This window comes from Meleagris gallopavo, chromosome 1 (assembly GCF_905368555.1).
Source record: "Meleagris gallopavo chromosome 1, MGAL_WU_HG_1.1, whole genome shotgun sequence".
Classification (NCBI taxonomy): Eukaryota; Metazoa; Chordata; class Aves; order Galliformes; family Phasianidae; genus Meleagris; species Meleagris gallopavo.
Window position 1 is genome coordinate 158,340,685 of NC_139404.1, and position 23,052 is coordinate 158,363,736.

Here is a 23,052-nt window from a genome sequence, read left to right on the forward strand (position 1 = left end):
GGAAAGTCATGGAGCAAATCATCTTGGGTGAGATCACACGGCACGTGTGTGGTGTCCAGGGGATCAGGCCCAGCCAGCACGGGTTCATGAAAGGCAAGTTGTGCTTGACCAACCTCATCTCCTTCTATGACTGGGTAACCAGCCTGGTAGACAAGGGAAAGGCTGTTGATGTAATCTACCTAGACTTCAGCAAAGCCTTTGACATAGTCACCCACAGTATTCTTCTGGCGAAACTGGCTGCCCTTGGCCTGGACCAATATACTCTTCTTTGGGTAAGAAATTGGCTAAAGGGCCGTACCCAACGGGTAGTGGTTAATGGAGTTAAGTCCAGCTGGCAACTCGTTTCAAGTGGTGTCCCCCAGGGGTTGGTACTGGGGCCTATCTTGTTTAATATCTTTACTGATGATCTAGATGAGGGGATTGAGTGTACCCTCAGTAAGTTTGCAGATGACACCAAGTTGGGAGGTGGCGTTGCTCTGCCTGAGGATAGGGAAGTCCTTCAGAGGGATCTAGATAAGCTGAATCGCTGGGCAGAGGTGAATGGAATGAGGCTCAACAAGGCCAAGTGTCGGGTCCTGCATTTTGGCCACAACACTCCATGCAGTGTTATAGGCTTGGGGATGAGTGGTTGGATGACAGTGAAGAAGAAAGGGACTTGGGGGTGTTGGCTGATGCTCAGTTGAACATGAGCCAACAGTGTGCCCAGGTGGCCAAGAGGGCCAACGGCATCCTGGCCTGCATTAGAAACAGTGTGGCCAGCAGGAGCAGCGAGGTAATCATCCCCCTGTACTCAGCACTGGTGAGGCCACACCTGAAGTATTGTGTTCAGTTTTGGGCCCCTCACTACAAGAAAGACATTGAAGCCCTGGAGCATGTCCAGAGAAGGGCAACGAAACTGGTGAGGGGTCTGGAGCACAGATCTGATGAGGCATGACTGAGGGAGCTGGAATTGTTTAGTATGGAGAAGAGGAGGCTCAGGGGAGATCTCATTGCAACTTCCTGAAGGGAGGTTGTGATGAGGAAGGTTACGGCCTCTTCTCCCAGGCAACAAACAAGACCTGGGGAAATGTCCGCAACTTGTACCAGAGGAAGTTTAGGTTGGACATGAGGAAAAACTTTTTCTCTCAGAGGGTGGTCAGGCACTGGAATGGCCTGCCAAGGGAGGTGGTGGAGTCGCCATCCCAGGCAGCGTTCAAGAGACGCCTGGATGAGGAGCTATGAGATGTGGTTTAGTTTGTGGTAGCAGTGGTAATGAGAAGACGGTTGGACTAGATGACCTTACAGGTCATTTCCAACCCTGTGATTCTATGATTCTATGATTCTATGATTCTATGATTGTTGAGCTTTACCACTCATTAACAATACAACAACCTTCTTTATCCCACACAATCATAGTTTCAAATCTGTGCGTTTCTTTACAACCACATGTTCCTGTACTTTGAAGAGTGTTCAGGTTAATAACTTGTGTTTATTCTCTATAGAATTCACACAAGGTCAAGTGGATATTTGGAACAAATGGGATGTCTAAGGACACTATGAATTAGAACCACACAACTTCTGAAACAGTTCAGAAATTATAAAGAAACATCTGTTTTTTTCCTAAAAATGAAATTAAAATTAGGTGACGAAGATTTCATTAAGAAGGTACTGATTTCCATTCTCATTTATCCCTGTGTGGTCTCATCGAGTTAGAATCTTTACCTTGAGAAATCAACTGCCATATTTTTAACTGGAAGTCAAGTAGTCAACTTGCCTCTGAAGTCAAATCAAAAGAATAAGTAGATTTAGAACAAAGAAACAAAACAAAACAAAAATTTAGTAGGGACAAGGTAGCCCAGAAGGACACAATACAAAAACAATAACAGCAAAAAAGTGAAAACAATGATTTTTTTTTTATTTTGTGTGTGTGTGTGTGTGAGAGAGAGAGAGAGATTTAATGGATACACCACATACTGAGAATGGAAGGGGACTTATCAAGACACAGAAATTCATTTGATGATTTAGAGGAAGATAACTCAATAGCATTAGGGAGCACAGGAGTGGGGCTGCTCCATGAAGAAGCATAAGTGTGAATTTAGCATACACCAAACTATCACCATGCAAAATGTTTGTAGAGGGCAACACTGGTAATACCGAAAGGGTCCATCATCAGGACCAAGACAAAAGTAATGAGTCAGGTCTGCTATTCATTCTGGATGTCCAGCCCACAAGCAAGCACAGGCATAGGAGGAGGACTGGGTCAAAGCTCACCCAGAAAGTTGACTTGAGACAAGACTAGCTGTATGGTAAATCCTACAGTCCATTCTGGAGATAGGGCTGAAGACAAGGTGATTTGCAACATAGGCTTGGATTCATCAAAATATAGAAATGTATTGGATTTATCTGGCAAAATTTTACTAGTGGGGCCTGCAGCAGTGGCTTCTTGCAAAAGAGTCCTGAAGCTGCAACATGTTGGACAGAACCAGTTCCAGTTAGATCTAAAAGAGAGCAGCAGCTACCCAACACTGAGCTAATGAGTACACTGCTTGCATCTCTGCATTTACATATTTAAGAAAGGGTAAGAAACACTGTACAGGAGCTGAAAGAACGAGAAAACTCAAGAGAAACATCTCTGCAAACCCCAATGTCTATGAAGAAGGAAGGAGAGGAGGTGCTCAGGTGCTGGAACAGAGATTAATCTGCTGCTCATAGAGAAGACCACAGTGAAGAAGGTGATCACCTGCAGCCCATACAGGACCACACTGGAGCAATTAACACTGCAACATTCGATGGAGGAATCCATGTCATATCAAGTGAATGTGCCCTAAAAGAGGCTGTAGGCTATGGAAAGTCCAAAGAGGAAAAGATTCTTGTCAGGAACTGCAGCTTGTGGAGAGGAACTCCTGCTGGAGCAAGTTGTCTGTCAAGAATTATAATTCCTAAGGAATTCATGGTGAAACAGTCCATTTCTAATGCCTGTGGAAAGGACCCACTTTGCATCAGTTTATGAAGGAATGTATCTCATGACAGGGATATTGGAGCAGGTAAAGTGTATGAGGAGAAAAGAGCATCAGAGATAAAGAGTTATGACCTGACCAGAACCTCCATTGCATATCCTTTTGTGATGCTCAAGGGTGAGAGGAGGTAGAGGAATTGAGTTTGGAATTGAGCTTAGAGCTGGAATGAAAGTTGTTTTTAGCTTCTGTTTAGTTCTCAATATGTTGGCAATAGATTAAATTTATCTTCCTCAACTCAAGTGTGTTTTTCTCGTGACAGTAATTTGTGAGCAATTTTCCTGTCTGTATCTCAACCCACAAGCTGTTCATCACGTTTTCTCCCCCTTTCCTGCTGAGGACAAGAAGTGAGGTATCTGCTTGGTAGGCACTGGGCAATAGATCAAAGTGAACCCACCACAATCCATCAGAACAGCAGAAAACAAAGGCAGAGCGCAGCACACCTAAGACATAGCATAGTACAGATCTGAGCACCCAAACTTAAAAGGTAGTCCCGGTCACACAGGTAAAAGAGAAGGGGGCAGGGGACACAGTTGAAGTTTTTGAGGACGGATAAAACCTATTAATGCTCTAAGAGTTCCAACAAGCAATATAAAAACTTGTATTAGTTTCCAGAAAATAAAATCTAAAAGTCATGTTATAGGTTTTTCTCAGGAGACGTAGTTAGAGCAGTAAATTTTTTCCTAATGCTTAGAGTAAAAATGTACGTAAACCAATTTCATTTATGACTTGTTTCTACTCTAGATATCTTAAAGCTCTATTTGCCCCCCCTAGCAAGGAACACTCTGTTCACCAAGATATGGTTAGCTTTGAAGGAGCTTTGGAGGATGTGAAGATGCAAATTCTCTTTATTTTTCTGAGACTGTTTTATAGACTTTATTTTTATTTATTTATTTTTTTCAGAATATAGACATAATTATGAATGCATGACCTAGCTACTAGCATAGAATCATTCTTATACTTTTCCCCCTCTTGTTTTGTCAAATTGTAATTATCTATGCAAATTGACTAGAATGAATATTTTCCAACATCTGATTTCATTGCAAAATTTTCTAAGTGCATTTTTAGCATGTGTTGTAAGAAAAGAAAGGAGAGTCTGAATGTATGCTAAGTGTACTTTAAAAATTCAGATGAACATTCACAGAATTGTTTTCCAATGGATTTTCTAGAGAAGCTGATTTCAAAACACTCTGAAGTCAATAGAACAATCTACTGTTGAGTATCAGATCAGGCCTGCATTCTTTGTTCATAAAGCATTGTTTTCCTCACTGCAAAAAAGTTACATTTTATAGAAAGCTAGAAAGACAGTAGTTTGTGGTTCATAAACAAGAGACTTACATTAGCAAATGCTACCAGCAAGCAGAATCCACAAGTTAAATTTCGGAGGGACCAAGAGTTACTGCTATGAAACTATTTAGCAAGACAGGAAATATTTTACTTTATCTTGCTATCCTTCTATTCTATTAAAATATGTAAATGAAGTGTCAAAAGTGTCTTAAAAAAGCTTATGCTTAATTGCATAAATATGCACTCTTGCTTGGAAAATTGTAGCACTCATTTTCTGCAGCTGATAATCTAAAAAAATATAGAGATATGTATGTACATATGTAAGCTATGCTCTTACAGTCTCTGATAGAGAGATGTGTTTGAATTCTGAACTGAGATTATTAGCTGAAATCTTTTCTTCTTCCTTTTACTTTCCAAGCCTTCGCTACCAAGCACATTTCAAGGAAAAAAAAATTCATAATCTGGTGTTGTCCCTTAAATTCATCAAGGTGACACACTGCAGGTTCTTCTTTTTTTCTGTCTGATTCTTGACCCAAAGACTGAATTGGAGAAGATTTAACTGAAGTGCACATGTTGATTTTGCTTTGTACTCATATCTAGAATATACTGTAATGTCTGTAGAAGTCCCAAGAACAGAACACAGCTGTTCTTGTAAGATTTGTTCTTTTGTATTCACATTCATAAATTCATATTGTTAAACACTTTATCATTCTTTATATTACTTTCTTTTAAAATATAATGTGATATTCAAGAGTTATTTTGTTGTTATCCCTGATCCTGAAGACTACTTTTTTTCCAGCCGAGCAAGCCAATCAAATCGTATCCTAGGTGATCCTCCCTCTTTACTCCACTCTTGTAAGACCCTAGCTGGAGTGCCATAGGCTGCCAGTTCTGAAGCCCCCAAGAAAAGGAAGTCACAGACCTAGTAAAGCAACTCCAGAGGAGGGGGACAAAAATTATCAGGGGTATGAAGCATCTCTCCTATGAAGACAGTCTGAGATTACCGAAGTTGTTCAACCTAGAGAAGTGAGGGCTCCGCAGAGACCTGAAAAGCAGCTTTCCAGTACCACAAGAAAGATGGGGAGAGATTCTTAATCAGGAAGTACAGCAATTGGATGAAACACAATGGTTTTAAATTGAAAGAGGACGGATTCTTATTAGACACTAGTAAGAAATTATTTCCTCAAAAAGTGGTAAGGCACTGGTGTAAGAGATTATTTTTTTTGCACTATTGTCTCAAAGCTTGATGAGGACTGATGAACAAGTCCTGGACAAGGGTTGAGAAAAATCCTTTGTCTAAAGGACACAGATGGACAAGTCCAGGCAAGTCCTGGTCAAAGTTGGCCAAATCTTTTGTCTAAAGATTTGCAGGCCAGGGGCAAAGAGAGAGAGATAAGCTGCAGCCAGGAAGCAGTCTTTTGTGTGGGCTTATTTTAAGGGAGATCGCCATTTCAGGAGGCACTGACACAAGCGCCCAGGAATGCCGCTTTGGCAGAAGGAGGAGGATAAAAAAGGGACCAGCAACATAAGGGTAGGTCTCTGACATGAGATGTCTCACAATGTGATGCCTACCTGCTGATAGACCCTCCTGGGCCTGCTACCTGCGATCTAACTCTTCTTCCTGGACTTCTGCCACTGTACCTGCTTGCTGCCTAGGGCTGGCCACTCTGCTGCTGCTCTCCCCCTGCACTTTTGCCTTGGACCATCAGAATGGCATGCAATGGGCCACTGCTGGATCTTGGTGGTGACTGTCCCCACTTTACATAATTCTTGCTTCTTTCCTATCTTTTCTATTGCCCACCTTCCCTTCCCTATCACTTTAATTTGTAGTAGTTGCCAGCCTCTCTCTTCCCTATCTCCCTGAATAAGATTTGTAATAAACTGGCCAGACCAACATTTGAACTGTTGTTTCTTAATCTCATGTTGGGTATATATATATCAAAGAACCTCTTCTCCCTCCTATAAATTGGAGTGAGACAACTGGAACAGGTAGGTCAGAGGAGCTGTGAATGCCCCATTCCTAGAAGTATTCAAGTCCATGTTGGATGGGGCCTTGGGCAACCTGATCTGAAAATTATCTCTGCCCATGTTAGAGGGATTGGAATTTAATTATCTTTAACGTCCAATTAAACAGAAATTGCTCCATGATTCTATGATTCTCTAAAGAGAGTCTTACGCTTTTGTATCTTTCTTTGGGTTCAGGATACATGATACTGATAGAAATGTGCAATTTTGGTTCTAATGCTTACTACATAAGTCACTCCAAAAGTAATTCTTCCTTTTTATTTTCATGGAAACAACAACAGCTACAAAGAGCACAATAATTCCATTTGATTGAGCAAATATTCAGCTACAAAATGATATTTTTCAGTGTAGTCATCACCATTAGCTGAGTCATATGGATGATTTGATAGAGATTCTCTTTATTTTATGGTATCAGTGGCGGTCCGGAAAGTAGCTTCTCTTTCACATCACTATCATCGCTGCTGGTGTGCACCACCCACCACCTCACTGTGCTCACATCCACTGTTTTGTCTCCATAAGCAAATGTCAGTGATTGTCAATAAATGCAAAATTTTCATATGGAGGAATTCAGTGATATCGTTTTCTTCATACCTATTTACACTATCTTTTCAGACTGTCCACCTGCATCCTTGTGTCCCACAGCAACAAAATTTAACAGAATTCTGAGGGGAAGGTTCAACCTTTCAAAGAATCACAGAATCACAGAATTGTAGGGGCTGGAAGGGACCTCAAGAGGTCATCGAGTCCAATCTCCCTGCAAAACAGGCTCCCTATGGCAGGCTGCACAGATAGGCATCCAGGTGGGTCTTGAATATCTCCAGAAGAGGAGAATCCATAAGCCCTCTGGGCAGCCTGTTCCAGTGCTCCATCATCCTCACCATGAAGAATTTTCTTGCATACTGGTGTGGAATTTCCTGCGCTCCAGTTTATGGCTGTTTCCCTTTTCCCCACAGACTGCTGAAAAGAGGTTGTCCTTGTCTCTTTGACTCTCACACGTACGATATTTATAAACATTAATAAGATCACCTCTGAGTCTTCTTTTCTCAAGGCTGAACAGATCCAGTTCGCTCAGCCTTTTCTCATGTGGAAGATGCTCCAGGATCTTTATTATTTGTGGCTCTCCACTGGACTCTCTCAGGATACCTCTGTCTTTTTTGTTCCAGGGAGCCCAGAACTGGATGCAGTAGTCCAGGTAAGGCCTGACCAGGGCAGAGTAGAGAGGGAGGATCACCTCCCTTGACCTACTGCCCATGTTCCTTAAGCTGGCCATGTTCCCACTGGCCTTCTTGACCATATTGCTGGCTCATCGCCAACCTGTCATCCACCAGGACCACCAGGTCCTTCTCCAAAGGGCTCTTCTCCAGAAGGTCATGTCCCAGCCTGTGCTGATACTTGTGGTTATTCTTCCCAGATGCAAGACTGCACTTGCAACCTCATCTGGTGTTGACATATAATAGAGCTGACTAAAGAAGAGCTTCTGCAGTCTTCTTGTGACAAGGAATTAGCCCAATATTTTCCATAAGAAATGTAATTTTTTTTTATTTATTTGTTTGTTCGTTTGTTTGTTTTTGTGACACTTGTTTATTATTCCTACTTAATACAGCACAGGGTTAACTTTCTTATGAGCAAAATCACCTGACAACACCTACATGACCTACGGCAAAAGCAAAAAGAACTTTTTCACAGTAATTTGTTTGGTTCTATTACTATTATTATTATTGTTATTATTATGATTTATAATATGTGTAATTTTATATTAAAATTATTCTTTATGCTGCTTCAACCAATAGAGATACATATAGCACCATCTAGAGATATAAAAGCAAATTTTTAAAATGAAGAACTATAATTGTCAAGCAACCAGTGTACAGATTACTTGCAATTTAGAATTAGCATTCAAACTATATTTTGAAATATATGCTGAAAGAAATCCACACATTCCTAACTGAAAATAGTTTAATGTTGGTTCCCTGCATGACTTTCCCATAAATATACTGATGGAGCTGCTTCTGACTATTATATGTGTTTTGTGGCTGTTAAGATAATGGTCAGATTACACAATAGCTATTGACATTCTTGAAAGCCCTCCGGGTTTGAGTAAAAATATTAAATAACCCTTAAAATAATATGTAGAATAAACTCAGACGTTCACACTGGAAAGAATTTTTTTGTAGTGTTATTTCACTTGAGTACTAATTGCTACCAAGATCTATAAACATGCTCTCAAGAACTGGCATTAAAAGTGTTCAAAGATTCCAGGAATATTTCAGTGCTTCCATTTTCTGGAGGAAAAACAAACAAACAAACAAAAACAAAAACAAAAACAAAAACAAAATAAACAAAAACAGCCAACGCACATGACAATCAAGTTTCACAGTCTACCGATTCTTTTTAGTGAAGGTATGAGTCACTTGCATCTTTATTCCGTAAGTTTTTTTTTGTTTGTTTTGTTTTGTTTTGTTTTGTTTTTTGTTTTTGCTTTATCTCTTACTGGTCTGTGAGTGACGAAAAAGACAAAGATGACAGCATGAATATTTAAGATTTCATTAATACTTACAAGATGAACATCTTCTAATTTATTTTCCTGCTTTAACTGCTAATATTCTTAAACCATGAGCTACTCCAGCCAGGGCATTTCAGAACAACTGAAGGTGAAGATCTTAAAGAAAAGTGAGACATCTCATCAAAAAAAGACTGAAAGTACACAAAACTATAAAATATTATCTTTAGGCTATTGTGATATTTAAAATCCTACTACTGTGCCAAAATGTTTTTAACTGTGTTAAATTGGAAAGCAAACCTAATATAAACACATATTATCAAAGTAGAATAGTCTCCAAGTCCTTTCACATCAATATACAAAAAATGAAATAGATGTATAAAAAAGAAGAAACAAGTCAAATCACATCAATGTAAAATGAGCATACTGAACGTAATGTTAGACCCTAATTATTTAAAGAAAGAAAATCTATATTAGAATTTGAATAATAATAAAGACAATTAAAATGATTCTATATATAGTAAGGATAATGGTAAGACTTAATGATGACATTTCTCCCAGTCTGCACCTTTGTCCTGTAAGCAACAACAACAACAACAAAATAGTGAGAAATAAATAGGGGAAATATAAAGAGTGATTCAGGTATTTTTTGAAGGTGAGTTGGATGAATAAACTTCTAAAAGTGTCAGTTAGTTCCTCTGTTGTACAACTCCTTTGTTCTGTCAGGAAATCTAGATTACATATTTATATTAAATACCTTTCTTTTAGATGACTGTGGTCAGTCAGTTGTTCATGTTTATAGACTCATTGTTTTTCATGTTTGTTTTACCTTACTTGTCATAAAGTCACTAAAACATTAAGTTATAATTGATTAACCTCCACTATCTCTAATGAAAATTATCTGACATATACATTCAGGAAAAACACAGAATTCTGGGGGGAGGATGAGGGATTGGGAAATATTCACTGGTTACTTGAAACACAAAATGGAAAGTTTCCTGTGCACTAATCCTTAATACGCAAAAACTAACTAAGTAAAATATATATATTTTATTGAAATGAGTCGATGACACAAATAGCAAAAATATCATTAACTTTGATTCTAATACAAATTTTAAACAGATGGGAAAAAAATCATTGTGGAATAGTACTATTTCTTTTTAGAAATAAAAATTAAGCCATACTGATATATGGATTATGCCTTTTTTTGTTGTTTGGTTTTTTGTTGTTGTTTTTTTTTTTAGCTCTATAGTTTGAAATAAACATTAGTAAATCTAATTAAGAGGTGCAAAAAATGTTTTTTCTTCTGTTCTAAAAATCTGCCATATGATTTTCAACAATCAAATGCAACAAAGAATATAAATAAAAGTTGTTCTTTGACCTGCCTTTGGAGCACAGAAGTGTTGAGTATAGAACATATCAGTATGCAGCTACAGCAGGCCTCATTAGTTTGCCATCTGCCATGGCAGATAGATGCTTAAAAGTTGTTATTGCAAGGTTCATTGAGCAGTAAAATTATAATATTTAAAAAAATGTATTTTAAGTAAAAATCCCCTGAAAGAAAACAGCTGCCAAATGATGACTAAGGCTGTGATCCCATTAAAAATAAAAGATATCAAGCAAATAAAAGAAAATTAAAAATTAGTCATATTAGCCTTAGTTTTTATCTCTTGTAAGAATGCTGTGTGTATATTGAGACGAATAAAGTAACCTTTTCAATAAGGCAAAATTTTCATAAGGCAATATTGAAATGGTATGATAGATAGTACACATAGACCTAGCTATTTCTAGCACATCTTCACTGGCCATGAGGTAAACAATAGGAACTGTTAGAAAACGGGTTGTGTCTCATTAAAAAAACTGTTCTGGCCTACTTCTGTTTATCATTAACTCCTAGAATTTCTGTTTGAAGAAAGGAAAACTAATAATTGTAGGGAGTCTTGTTAGTTTGGACTGTCACCTTAAAACTGGGATGGTAGGCTTGGAAACCATTTTTTATTCTAGAAGACGTATCTATTGAGCCTTCAGCCTGCACATATAATAACACAAATCTTTCTTTCTTTCTTCTTCTTCTTCTTTTTTTTTTTTATTTTTTTTATTTTTAATACTAAAAGACTATATCACATGTAGATCAAATTATCTCAGCCCAGCTCAGATTTATTACTAGCTCTGATTTGGATATCAGGGAAATTTTAGAAATAGATTAAACAGGGAACCTCTAATGCTTTTGTGAAACCAAAATGGACAAACTTCCTAGAAAGATATCCGAGGAAGAGGAGAGACATCAATTTTCTCCTGTAACCTTACATATCTAGCTAAAAAAAACAAAAACAAAAACAACACGATTCTAGGTAAAAAGTAAATTCAGTAGTGAGGAATGGAACATAGACTGTTGTTTCCCAACTCAAGGATCTATTTTTTTTTTTTTTTCTTTTTCTCTTTTTATTTCCAGAGAAAAGGTAAGATATTTAACCAGATTAATAGAAACAGCATTTTGTATAGTTATATTCCTCTGTATTTTCTTAAAACAACAACAAGAAAATATTTTGTGCCCAAGGAATATCAATATATTAAAAAAAAAAAAAAAAGAGAGAGAGAGAGAGAGAAAGGAAGAAAGAAAAAAAGAAAAAAAGAAAAAAAAGAAAAAAAGAAAAAAAATTGTGGAAAATAATCTTCTGCTTCACTAGGTGTATTAAAATATTCTGTATACTGGCTACTGTAAAAATTGTTTTAGCTAAAGTGAAAAGCTGTAAAGGCTTTCTGTTTTAATACCAATTCACATACAAAGTCAGGAGGATATGAATGACTTCCTAGTAACATAATCTTTGTATTTATGAGAGAAAAATCTTCATATCAAAGAAGCTGGCTAATACTTTCATAATAGGAAACAGGAGTAAGTACATCAGCAATGCCAGAGTTGAAAACAAGTTCAACAAACACAATGAAAAACTTTATAAAAAAATATATAAAAATCATCAAAATATATAATCAAAATATATGATATATATATATCATTGAAAATATATAATAATATACATAATAGTGTATAAATATATATAAATGAAAATAGTGCTATTTTCAGAGAAAAAAAAATACAAAAACAAACCAATAACACAAAACAAGCAAAAAAACCACTGTCCTAATGAAACTGAAAAACACAATTTTCATATATCTGTTATTTTCAAAATGTATGACAACAATTCATTTATTACATTAGTTGCATACCAGAATGAAAATGATTACTTACGGTTTGAAGAAAAAAAAAAAAAAAAAAAAAAAAGTGATAAATTTAATGTGTGTCACATTTGAATTTTCATGGAAAAATCTCTGTACAGGCAAACTTAACAATAGTAGGTAAACAAATAGTTGCAAATCTTATTAGATTGTTTTTGTGCCTGTGTATGTTAAATAGACTTCTAATAGTTGTATTCCATAAAGGACAATATTTACAATATTAGAATTTCTTGAATCAAAGCGGTGAACATATTTGTGACAATTTTTATTAGTTCAGATCTCCGAAAACTGAAATGAGCTAGAGATTAAGATAAACCTTGTTTCAAGTTCACTCCTGTTTTTTGAAAACAAAATGTTAGCATAAGTTTTAAATAAATTTAGTAGCACTTATTGAACTTCACGGTATGAAATATACTTAAGTGCTAGGAAGAATTAGGGCTACTGCAAATAATTGACAGAGATGATAAAATACTGATTTTCTATTTCAGTAAGACTAGCTCTTTTCTACCAGTGTTACACATTAATATTTTCTTGTAGACATTCATCTCTGACCAACAAGTTTGGCTCAGTGTAACTAACAAATCTCATCAATACAAAGAAAGAAAATTTAACATGAGTATGAGGCAACACGTGAGTTGATCTACTCGCTGTCCCACAGATACTCCATTACATATGTATGATTTGAATATGGATAAAATGATAGGTTTTAAGTTGACTTATATGAAACCTAGTAATTGTAGTATTGTGTGACTGTTATTTATTAGCTAGGTAATTTACAAGACAATATAACATTAATAGCATAAATCTTATGAGTTACTGTGACAACATGTCATGATTTCCACCAAAACTAGTGACTTGAGGAGCTTAAGCCCACCATAACAGCTCTTGGATAATAGTATGAAGTCTTTAAAACGTATAATAAATAACAATGTGTCAAAACATATTCATAATATTAATGTGCCAATTGCACCATCTTGAGAATTATGAGTATATACAAAATATGTGTGAAACATAAAACTGCAAGCAAATGTACAACATGGTAAAATACATCATCACTTTGATGAAAACAGTAATGTGCTGAATTATAATCCACTTCATAATTAAAAGTCAGCATAATGTCCATATAAAATGAAAGTCGATCTTAAAACTAAGAGTAGCATATTTTGTTTCAGTAATTACTTACTATGTAATTGTCTTATTTCCCCTGAAGTAGGACACAGTTCGTGTACATACTTACATGCTTAACAAATACAAAATAAATTATGATAGTTCTCTCAAAGAGATTACACTGTAACTTAAAATGAATGTTTAGCAAGAATGTTAAAGAGCTGAAAGACTAAGAAGTAAAATAGTACTCAAAGGGCGAAAGTAGACCAATTGCCATTTAACTCACATTAGGGTCAGAAATTCCCACTAAGCTTGGAATAGAAGCAATCTGTGATAAAATATGGTACTTTTCAAGTCTGTCTGTACCTTTATAGTTACCATCCATTCTTGATATACAAGATAAAGGTAAAGTTCCTTTGTTATCATGCTGAAGTTGTTTCCAGCAGAATATTTCCAAGGCTTACTAACGTTGCTCAGGAAGGATATAATGTGTTAATGAAGTATTTAGCAAAACCACTGCATCTTGTAAGTGACCAGAAAAAAAAAGCCTAAGAAATGCAGTCTTTCTTTAAAATGTCACTGTAAAATTTTTTATACAATGTATATACTTAGCAAATTTACACCAGCACTTCCTATAGTGTATAGATTATTTGCTACAGTCTGGTCTTGTAGATGAGCAGCAATCATTTTCACCATGTAACAGAATTCACTCATGATCAGTGTCCAAGGTACAAGATATAAATGCATTGTGCTTGAATACTACAGAATTCTCCAAGTCCTATCAAGAACATAGGCTTTATAAAAAATTCTCTCTCCATCCTCTACACAATCCATTATAGCTTCATAATGAATCAAAATATACTTAACTACAGCAAGCACAAGATAAACAGTTAATTCTTCAGTTTCCGAGTGCTACACTGGAACAAATCTACATTCTTGCAATACTATTGTCACTAGTGACCAAGAACTGACATGATAGCTAACACATACAGGAGAAACACTTTCTTACAACAACAAATAGTTTAGCTCAGTTTAGTTTCTGCATGTTGACTATTTAATCTTAACTTGCACATTCTCTTTTGAGACTCTGTTACCTGCTTCAGCATTCTCTAATGAAGCTGTAAGAGGATTTTGGAATGGATGTAAGTTCTCCATCTTTACACTTCTGTAGCTCTGATGGGCCATTATAATTGACTTTGTTGCATCTTTTTGTGTGGTTTGGTGGAGGGCAAGGAAAAACAGAGAAAGGAGAATCATTACTGCAAACTCTGGAACCAAGCGCTTTCTTTATGACTGATTGGTAAATTTATAATGGTAGCAAGACAAATTTTGAAATGACCAGATGGGTTTATCACTTTAGAAGCTATTCAAGGTCTGATATAAAACTGGCACTCTTTAAACTAAATATGGGGGGGAGGAGGGGGGGAGATGCATATTATTATGTCCTTCTGATTCATGTCCTATATGAAATTTTCCTTATACGCCTCAGTAGTTTTTAATTTTGCTCTTTCAATTTCTTAAATTATATTTAATCTCATCGTGCTCCATATTATTTATAGTGCATATTCCCTCTGCAAACTATTCAGTTTGTAATCAGCTCTTTATTTTCATGATTCTTATTAGGCTTGTTACAACCTTGGAGAAGTCATGGCACTTCCTGAAGTTCTGCTACTGTCATTAATAGGTTGCTTTTGTCATTGTCATTTCCTGGAATTTAGAAATGACTGCACATGGGTCCACATTTCTCCTGTGTAAATGTAGCATACTTCCATGATATTCTTTTTTTAAAATCTTTTTTTTCTTAGAAAGCCAAAAATAACAGCTGCACATATCATAACAGCAGAGCTCAAATCCAGAAGTAGAGGTTTCTGTCACAGCTTGTCCTTTTAATTAGTAGAATCTGTTAAAAATGCTATGACATTACTAAGCCATATTATTCTTCTTGTAGATTCCAGGAGTTACTTTTGTCTTGAATGCTTAGTTCCATTATTTTACAATACTATTTTTCTTTTTTTTTTCTTTTTTTTCTTTTTTTTACGAGATATGTTTGTTTGATATTATCAAAGAAATATATTTGATAAAAGACCAAAAGAAACAAAAAAATAACCTGAGATTCTTATATTAAACAATGAAAAATGCATGTCACTTAAGATTAAATGAGATTAAATGAGTAATGAGTTCCCATAACAAAAAGTAAATTTTGATTATTTTGATTTGTGTATTTGTTACTTTTTTTTTTTTTTTTTTTTTAACACTGCTTTTGAAAACTAACTGGAAACATTAGAATTCACTAGTGTGTTTTTTTTTCTTCTTTTTTTTTTCTGTTTTTTGGTAAATGTTGATCTGAACAACAGAAATTCTGTACCTCCAAGAAAGTAAGATGCTAAAATTAAGCAAACTGAGTTAGAGTAAGCAGAGGAAAAGAAATTGAAAAGCATATCTCAGACAACTCTGTTAATCTGTTTTATGTAATGTATGACCAATTTTTAATGTTGGATGCATACAGATATGAATAGGTGAAACAGAGCTAACTAGTTAATACAGAGAAAGCCACTACAGCAAAAAAAGTACATGTAAATGTATGGTTTACAACTGAAGAAAGTAAGTAAGAAGTTGAGAAAGAAAATCTAAAAGTAAAAAAAAAAAAAAATCCACCAAAGGATTTCAGAGGCTGAAACAACTTCAAAGTACAAATGAATTAAAAAGGATATAATAAGTTTCAGCTGGCCTTGAACCCTAATGTAAATATTTGAAAACTGTGTAACTGTCATGTTTTTAAAATTTTGTTATCAGTATTCCACATCATAACATCATGTGAAGCATGGGTAATTAAAGAGTTAATACTCCAGTTTCGTGGGCTGACAACTTTCTGGATATTTGGATCCCAAAAGAGAAGAACTATATATCCCAGGGGACCTCACCTTCAGAGAGGAAGATAAGTCATGGGAGGAAGTCACGGGATCTCATTCTCTGACTTGAGCTCTCTCTCTTGCTCGTTGCCTGGTAGTGTGTGGGTGTGCTCCCCAGCTGCATGCCTTCAGTTCAAAGTAGGCTTTTTCAGTTTCGGACACTCTCTCTCTTATTTTATTAGATTTATTAGACTCAATTTCAATTATACTGTATTATATTATCTTGCATTCTGACATCATATTTAGTAAAATTAAGTTTTCCTCCTTAGATCACTGCCGCTGTCCTGTTTTTGAGCACAGCTTCCATCTCCCTATCCTTCCCTTTCCCCTTCCCATTTTGAGGCCAGGGGCCTACAGACCTGCTGCCCTATCACAGGCACAGAACGATCTAGATAACTCCGTGACAGAAACTAGTAACAGTATTTTGCAACATTAAATGGCATGGCCAGACACCATCCACAGGAGTTTTGTATGAGCCTCTGAGACACGAAGACGAATGTTCAGCCTCATCTTTGAATTATGCAAGTGATATAAAAACAAAGTTGACAGACGGAAGACGTGATAAGCACAGGAGGCTGGAAAAAGAAAGAATATTACTAGAAAAACCTTACAAAAATTAAGTAGTATTGGAGAGGAGACTACTTGTTTTTTAGGAAGAGCATAATAGCAGAAAATCATCAAGCATATTCAAAGAAAAAAACTGAGAAGTTTGCTTCACTTCCATCTCTTCTGTCAAAATGTTTCCTAGATTGATCATTTTGATGTCTACGACTTAAGAACCACCATTAACTACATCCATTGGCAGTAACTGTTCAGCTGTACAGAAGTATGTTGCTAATTAATGAATTTATTGATGTTCTGTTATAAAGTTTAAGACTGACTTGATATATATTCTAAATACTTCCACAGCTGCCTAATACTCTAACTGATGCATAGAGAGGAACAGACATATATTCAGTTATAACACATTGATACAGAAGTGTTAATTTAGCCCTTTGGACCTAATTTTTCAAATTATTCTTGTAATATTATATTAAGAATATTGGTAAAAAATAATATTTTCAAACCTCCCAAGATCTTTGAAGCAAGAGGTTTATATTTGTTGTTTATTCCAAAATATCAGGTACTAATATTTGGCAATCAAATCTTAAATTACTGTCAAATTACTGGTTTGTTCTCCTGTTTATGTAACTAAGAACTTATAGTCCCCTAGAACTCCGTACCGCACCCTCATATGGGGTTTCAGAAAAGGCTTTGGTCTTGCAGTGATAAACCTCTAATGATCTCTTTGTGGTCTTCCCTAGCATGTGTGTGTAGTGCACCTTGCCCAGAACCTTCCCCTCTTTAGCCTTCAGACTGACAGCTGAGTGACTCGTATTTTCCAATAAGACACTTTTTTTTTTTTTTTTAATATCTAATAGTTTAAGAAGGTGCATCTACATACAACTGTGAATACTTTTGTAGGGCTGCCTAGAAGAACTGAGTTGCAAAAACACAACTTAATTCTCATCATTAGAACGTAACTGTAGGTTTCTCTACAACGTTGTTACTTCTTGAACTTCGTGACATACATATCTAAAAAAAAGTATTTTCCAAACTACCATATATAAGGCAATGCATTTTGTATATAATTTCATTTATGCAAAGCACTGGATAACAAGAATCATAAAAGATGCTAGTATTCATTAGTCAAATTGTGAATGAAAATAATGACCACACAGTAATATAAGCCAACATCTTTTTTTGAAAGCACTTTGGTAATTATAATGGAATATTGAAATAAAACATATATTATAATTTGATTGTTAAATTATTTTTCTTCAGTTTATGTCTAGAATCAAAATGAAAGCATGCACATAAGGAAAACTGATAGAAAATATATTTTTAGCTATGTGTCATGTCCTGGCCACAAATCCGGTCATTTGTACCCTATTAGTGGAACTACCAACCTAATGAGTTCTGAAAGTAACTCTCCTGTTACTTGAAATAAATTTGGAAATGCCAGTTTCTCAACTAATAAATGATTATACACAATATCTTCATTGGAATTAGATCACAAAATTCAAGCTTTTTCTTCTACAAATTATCCAGTTACTGTTACGTTCCAGAGTAGATAATTACAGTATGAACTAGCACCTGGCTTATTTGAGTGCAGTTTAATTGAAATGTTTTTGTTTGTTCATTTATTTATTAATAACTCTTTCATTTAGTACTTCAAAATTTTACTTTTCTCTTTCAGATAAATATCTCACCAACAGGGATGGACTTGTTAAGGAAGTAAAGGTTGGGGGCAGTTTGGGTTGTAGTGATCATGAGATGGTGGAGTTCAAGATCCTGAGTGGAAGAAGCAAAGCAATAAGTAGGATTGCTACCCTGGACTTTAGGAGAGCCAACTTCGATCTCTTCCGGGACCTACTTGGAGCTATCCCGTGGGCTCGGGTGTTAGAAGGTAAGGGGGCCTCTGAGAGCTGGTCAGCATTTAAACAGCTCTTCTTCCAAGCTCAGGATCGGTGCGTCCCTGTGAGTAAGAAATCGGGAAAAGGTGGCAGGAGATCTGTGTGGATGAGCAAGGAGCTCATGCGCAAGCTCAAAGGAAAGAAGAAGGTCCATGAAATGTGGAAAAAGGGTCTGACCACTTGGGAAGAATATAGGAATGTAGTCAGGGCCTGCAGGGATGCGACGAGGAAGGCTAAAGCCCATCTGGAGTTGAATCTAGCTAAAGTGATAAAGGATAATAAAAAAGGCTTCTTCAAGTATGTTAATAACAAAAGGAAAACTAGAGAGAATGTGGGCCCCTTACTAAGTGAGGGGGGGGTTCTGGTAACGGGGGATGCTGAGAAGGCAGAGATACTGAATGCCTTCTTTACTTCCGTCTTCAGTGAAAAGGCATTCCCGCAGGAATCCCACACCCTGGAAGTTAGGGAGAGGGTCTGGGGAATGGGAGACTTCCCTTTAGTCAGGAAAGAGGACGTGCGTGAGCACTAGGCAGTACTAAGGTCCACAAGTCCATGGGACCGGATGGGGTGCATCCACGTGTGCTGAGGGAGCTGGCGGAGGTCATTGCCGAACCGCTCTCCATCATTTTTGAGAGGTCTTGGATAACAGGGGAGGTCCCTGAAGACTGGAGGATAGCCAATGTCACTCCGGTCTTCAAAAAGGGCAAGAAGGAAGATCCGGGTAATTATAGGCCTGTCAGCCTCACCTCCGTCCCTGGAAAGGTGATGGAACAGCTTGTGCTGGATACCATCTCCAGACAACTGGGAGAAAAGGAGGTTATCAGGAGTAGTCAGCATGGGTTCACCAAGGGGAGGTCGTGCTCGACCAACTTGGTGGCCTTCTATGATGCTGTCACATGCTGGGTGAATGGGGGAAAAGTGGTAGATGTAGTCTATTGATTTTAGAAAGGCATTTGATACTGTCTCCCACGACATCCTTATAACAAAGCTGAGGAAGTGTGGGATAGACGAGTGGACAGTGAGGTGGGTTGAGAACTGGCTGACTGGCAGAGCGCAGAGGGTCGTCATTGGTGGTGCAGAGTCTGGCTGGAGACCTGTAACCAGTGGTGTCCCCCAGGGGTCTGTGCTGGGTCCGGTCTTGTTCAACATCTTCATCAATGACCTTGATGAGGGGATAGCGGCCACCCTCAGCAAGTTTGCTGATGATACAAAGTTGGGAGGATTGGCTGACACGCCTGAAAGCTGTGCTGCCATTCAGCGAGACCTGGACAGGCTGGAGAGCTGGGCAGTAAGAAACCGGATGAGGTTCAACAAAAGCAAGTGTAGGGTCTTACACCTAGGGAGGAATAATTGCATGCACCAATACAGGCTGGGGGATGAGCTGCTGGAGAGGAGCTCTGCAGAGAGGGACCTGGGCGTCCTGGTGGACGACAGGTTGGCCATGAGCCAGCAGTGTGCCCTCGTGGCCAAAAAGGCCAATGGCATTCTGGGGTGCATTAAGAAGAGCGTGGCCAGCAGGTCGAGGGAGGTGATCCTCCCCCTCTACTCTGCCCTGGTAAGGCCTCATCTGGAGTACTGTGTCCAGTTCTGGGCTCCCCAGTTCAAAAAAGACAGGGATCTCTTGGAAAGAGTCCAGCGGAGGGCCACAAAGATGGTGAAGGGCCTGGAGCATCTCCCCTATGAAGAAAGGCTAAGTGAACTGGGTCTGTTTAGCCTTGAGAAAAGACGACTGAGAGGGGACCTGATCCAGGTTTATAAATATCTGAGGTGTGGCGGCCATAGTGGTGAGGCCAGTCTCTTTTCAGTGGTACGTGGAGACAGGACGAGGGGAAACGGACATAAGCTGCAGCATAGGAAGTTTCGCACGAATGTGCGTAAGAACTTCTTCACGGTGAGGGTGACGGAGCACTGGAACAGGCTGCCCAGGGAGGTTGTGGAGTCTCCTTCTCTGGAGATATTCAAGTCTCGCCTGGACGCCTACCTGTGCGACCTGGTGTAGGGAACCTGCTTTGGCAGGGCGGTTGGTCTCGATGATCTCTAGAGGTCCCTTCCAACCCCTACAATTCTGTGATTCTGTAATATACTCAGAATAAAAAGGCTTTAAAAATGTAAAAATTATTTTCTTGATGTTAAATGGAATATTCATATTTGTGCCCTTGACCGTTACACTATGTTTGCAAATGCCAAACTGTCATCAATGTACTGTAAGTGCTCAGGAGAACTGCCCTGTTCCAGTGCAATTTGGATCCACCCATAGGAAATGGTTGGTATATCTTTCCACCCCTGGGGCAAATGATTACAGGTATACTGAATGCCCCTCCAGGTGAAAGCAAACTTTGGCCTACATTCTTTGGCCAAAGGAATGGAGAAAAAGGCATTAGCAGTGTCAGTGGTAGCACAGCACTTGGCTGCTTTTGACTCCAATTCATATTGGAGTTCTAACATGTCTGGTACAGCAGCACTCAGTGGGGGTGTGACTTCATTCAGGCCATGGTAGTCTACCGTCAGCCTCCATTCTCCATTGGCTTTACGCATTGGCCATATGGGGCTGTTAAAAGGCAAGTGAGTTTTGCTGATCACTCCCTGACTCTCTAGTTGGTGAATCAACTTCTGAGTGGGGAGCAAGGAATCCCTGTTGGTGCAGTACTGCCCTCTGTGCACTGTTTTTATAGCAATCGGTATCTGTTGCTCTTTCACTCATACAATCCTACAACAGACAGATCTTCTGACAGGCCAGGCAAAACAGACAACTGCTTAATACCTTCTGCGTCTACAGCAGCTATTCCAAAGGCCCATCGATACCCTTTGGGATCCTTAAAATATCCCCTTCTGAGGTAATCAATACCAAGTATACATGGAGCCCCTGGGCCAGTCACAATAGGATGCTTTTGCCAGTCTTTACCAGTGAGGCTGATTTCGGCCTCCAGCATAGTCAGCTCTTGAGAACATCCAGTCACCCCGTGAATATAAGTTGATTTTGTTCCTTGGTGACTCGAGGGCATTAGAGTGCACTCTATCCACCAGGGCCTTATATTTCCGTGGTTCTGATGTGCCAGGCCATCTAATCCACACAGTCCAATAAAATCTATTATCCCTTCCACCCCTGGCTGGGGGCAGGGTCCCTTTATTTGTTACCTTGGTTGTCCACAGCAACTGGAGCAATCACCTTTTTGGAGAAGTTCACCTTGGTGGTTGATTTGTCTTGTAATTCTCTTACCCGTGCTTGAAGTGCAGGAGTGGGTTTTTTATGCCACTTCTTCATATCTTCTCCATGATCATGCAGGTAATGCCACAAGGCAAAACGTGACGTAGTCTTACTGTTGTCACTTGCTTGAGCAGGAGGACGTCTTCTTTTGATAGTTGAGACATTAGAGGATGCTGGCTGGGAGGAAACCAAGTTGATCAACCCCTCCAGTCAGCTGTTTTGGGAATCCTGGTCCCCATTGGATGTATCTGTTACCACCGTGGATCCATCAGCATTAGGCACGGTTGATAGTTTGTCTATTATGTCTTCTTGTTTGCTCTCCATTCTTTTCAGCTTTTCAGCTACTTTTGCAATGGCTCAAACACAAGCTCGCAGAGGGCTTAAATGTAACTCAAGGTTTATTAATCAGTTCATTTATAAGGGATCTTCTTTCCCCTCTGCCATACATTGCTGCAAATGTACTGGCCTACCTTTATGGTGCAGTCTTTGTGAATATACGCCACATATCTGGTGTACACTCGACTCTCTTAGGATCATGCTCTTGGTCTGGCTCATCAGGAATGAAAGTGGGGCTATGTATCATTTCTACCATGGTGTATTCTCTCAAATAATGGATGCCTTTTTCCATATCAGTCCATTTCTTTTTCTCAGGCATCAGATCATCTTTGAAGGGGTGTCTTTCTTTTACAGCTAACAACATCCGCTTCCAGACAGTGAAGGGCTCATTCTGGCATGTACTAATACCTCTGTCAATGGCTGAGTCCCTAGCAATGCCACCCAGTTGGCGAGCTTCTCCACTGTCTAGCCGTACACTGTTCGCCCCATTGTCCCAACATCAAAGTAACTAGGTGACAATAGGCTCATTTGGGTAGCGTGAATAGTCTTTTCTCAGACCTTGAATTTCATTCATTTTCAGAGATCAATCAGTAATGGTAACGATGTATTGCTCACCTCTTACTCTTTCAGGACTTCTTGTTGCCCTTGTAGGCATTGGTGATCTCAGTCTTATTGAGGGCCACTCCCCTGGACTCAGGGGCACTTCCCTTGGATCTCAGAGCCACTCTTCTGGACCTCTTTCCTCCTCTCTTACAGGGTCTGCTTCCTCTACTTTAGCCTCCTCCTCTCCTCTGTTCTAACTGAGTTCGAGATTCGTTTCATTTCCTGTCCTCTTACAGGGGCAACTGCCATCAACTGTGGTGCCTCCTGTGATTGATCAGGTTGGTCAGTTCCGATGCTCTTACCCTCCAGCTGATCTCGGAGTCTGTCTCATTTGATTATGAGTGTATTTAGTTCATATTGGAGGGTGTCTTGCTCAGTTTGGAGGGTGTCCCATTCA

At 38.3% G+C, this 23,052-nt stretch overlaps 1 protein-coding gene across 1 annotated transcript in view; it reads right to left on the reverse strand.

Annotated features, from left to right (window-relative positions):
* The window catches only part of LOC146545746 (uncharacterized), a 29,103-nt gene extending 6,477 nt beyond the window's left edge, over positions 1-22,626 (reverse strand). Inside the window, 2 exon segments of the mRNA XM_085229380.1 lie at positions 21,647-21,814; positions 22,215-22,626. Of these exon segments, the coding sequence (XP_085085506.1) occupies positions 21,647-21,814; positions 22,215-22,626 (580 nt within the window).
* Positions 22,627-23,052: the final 426 nt, after the last annotated feature.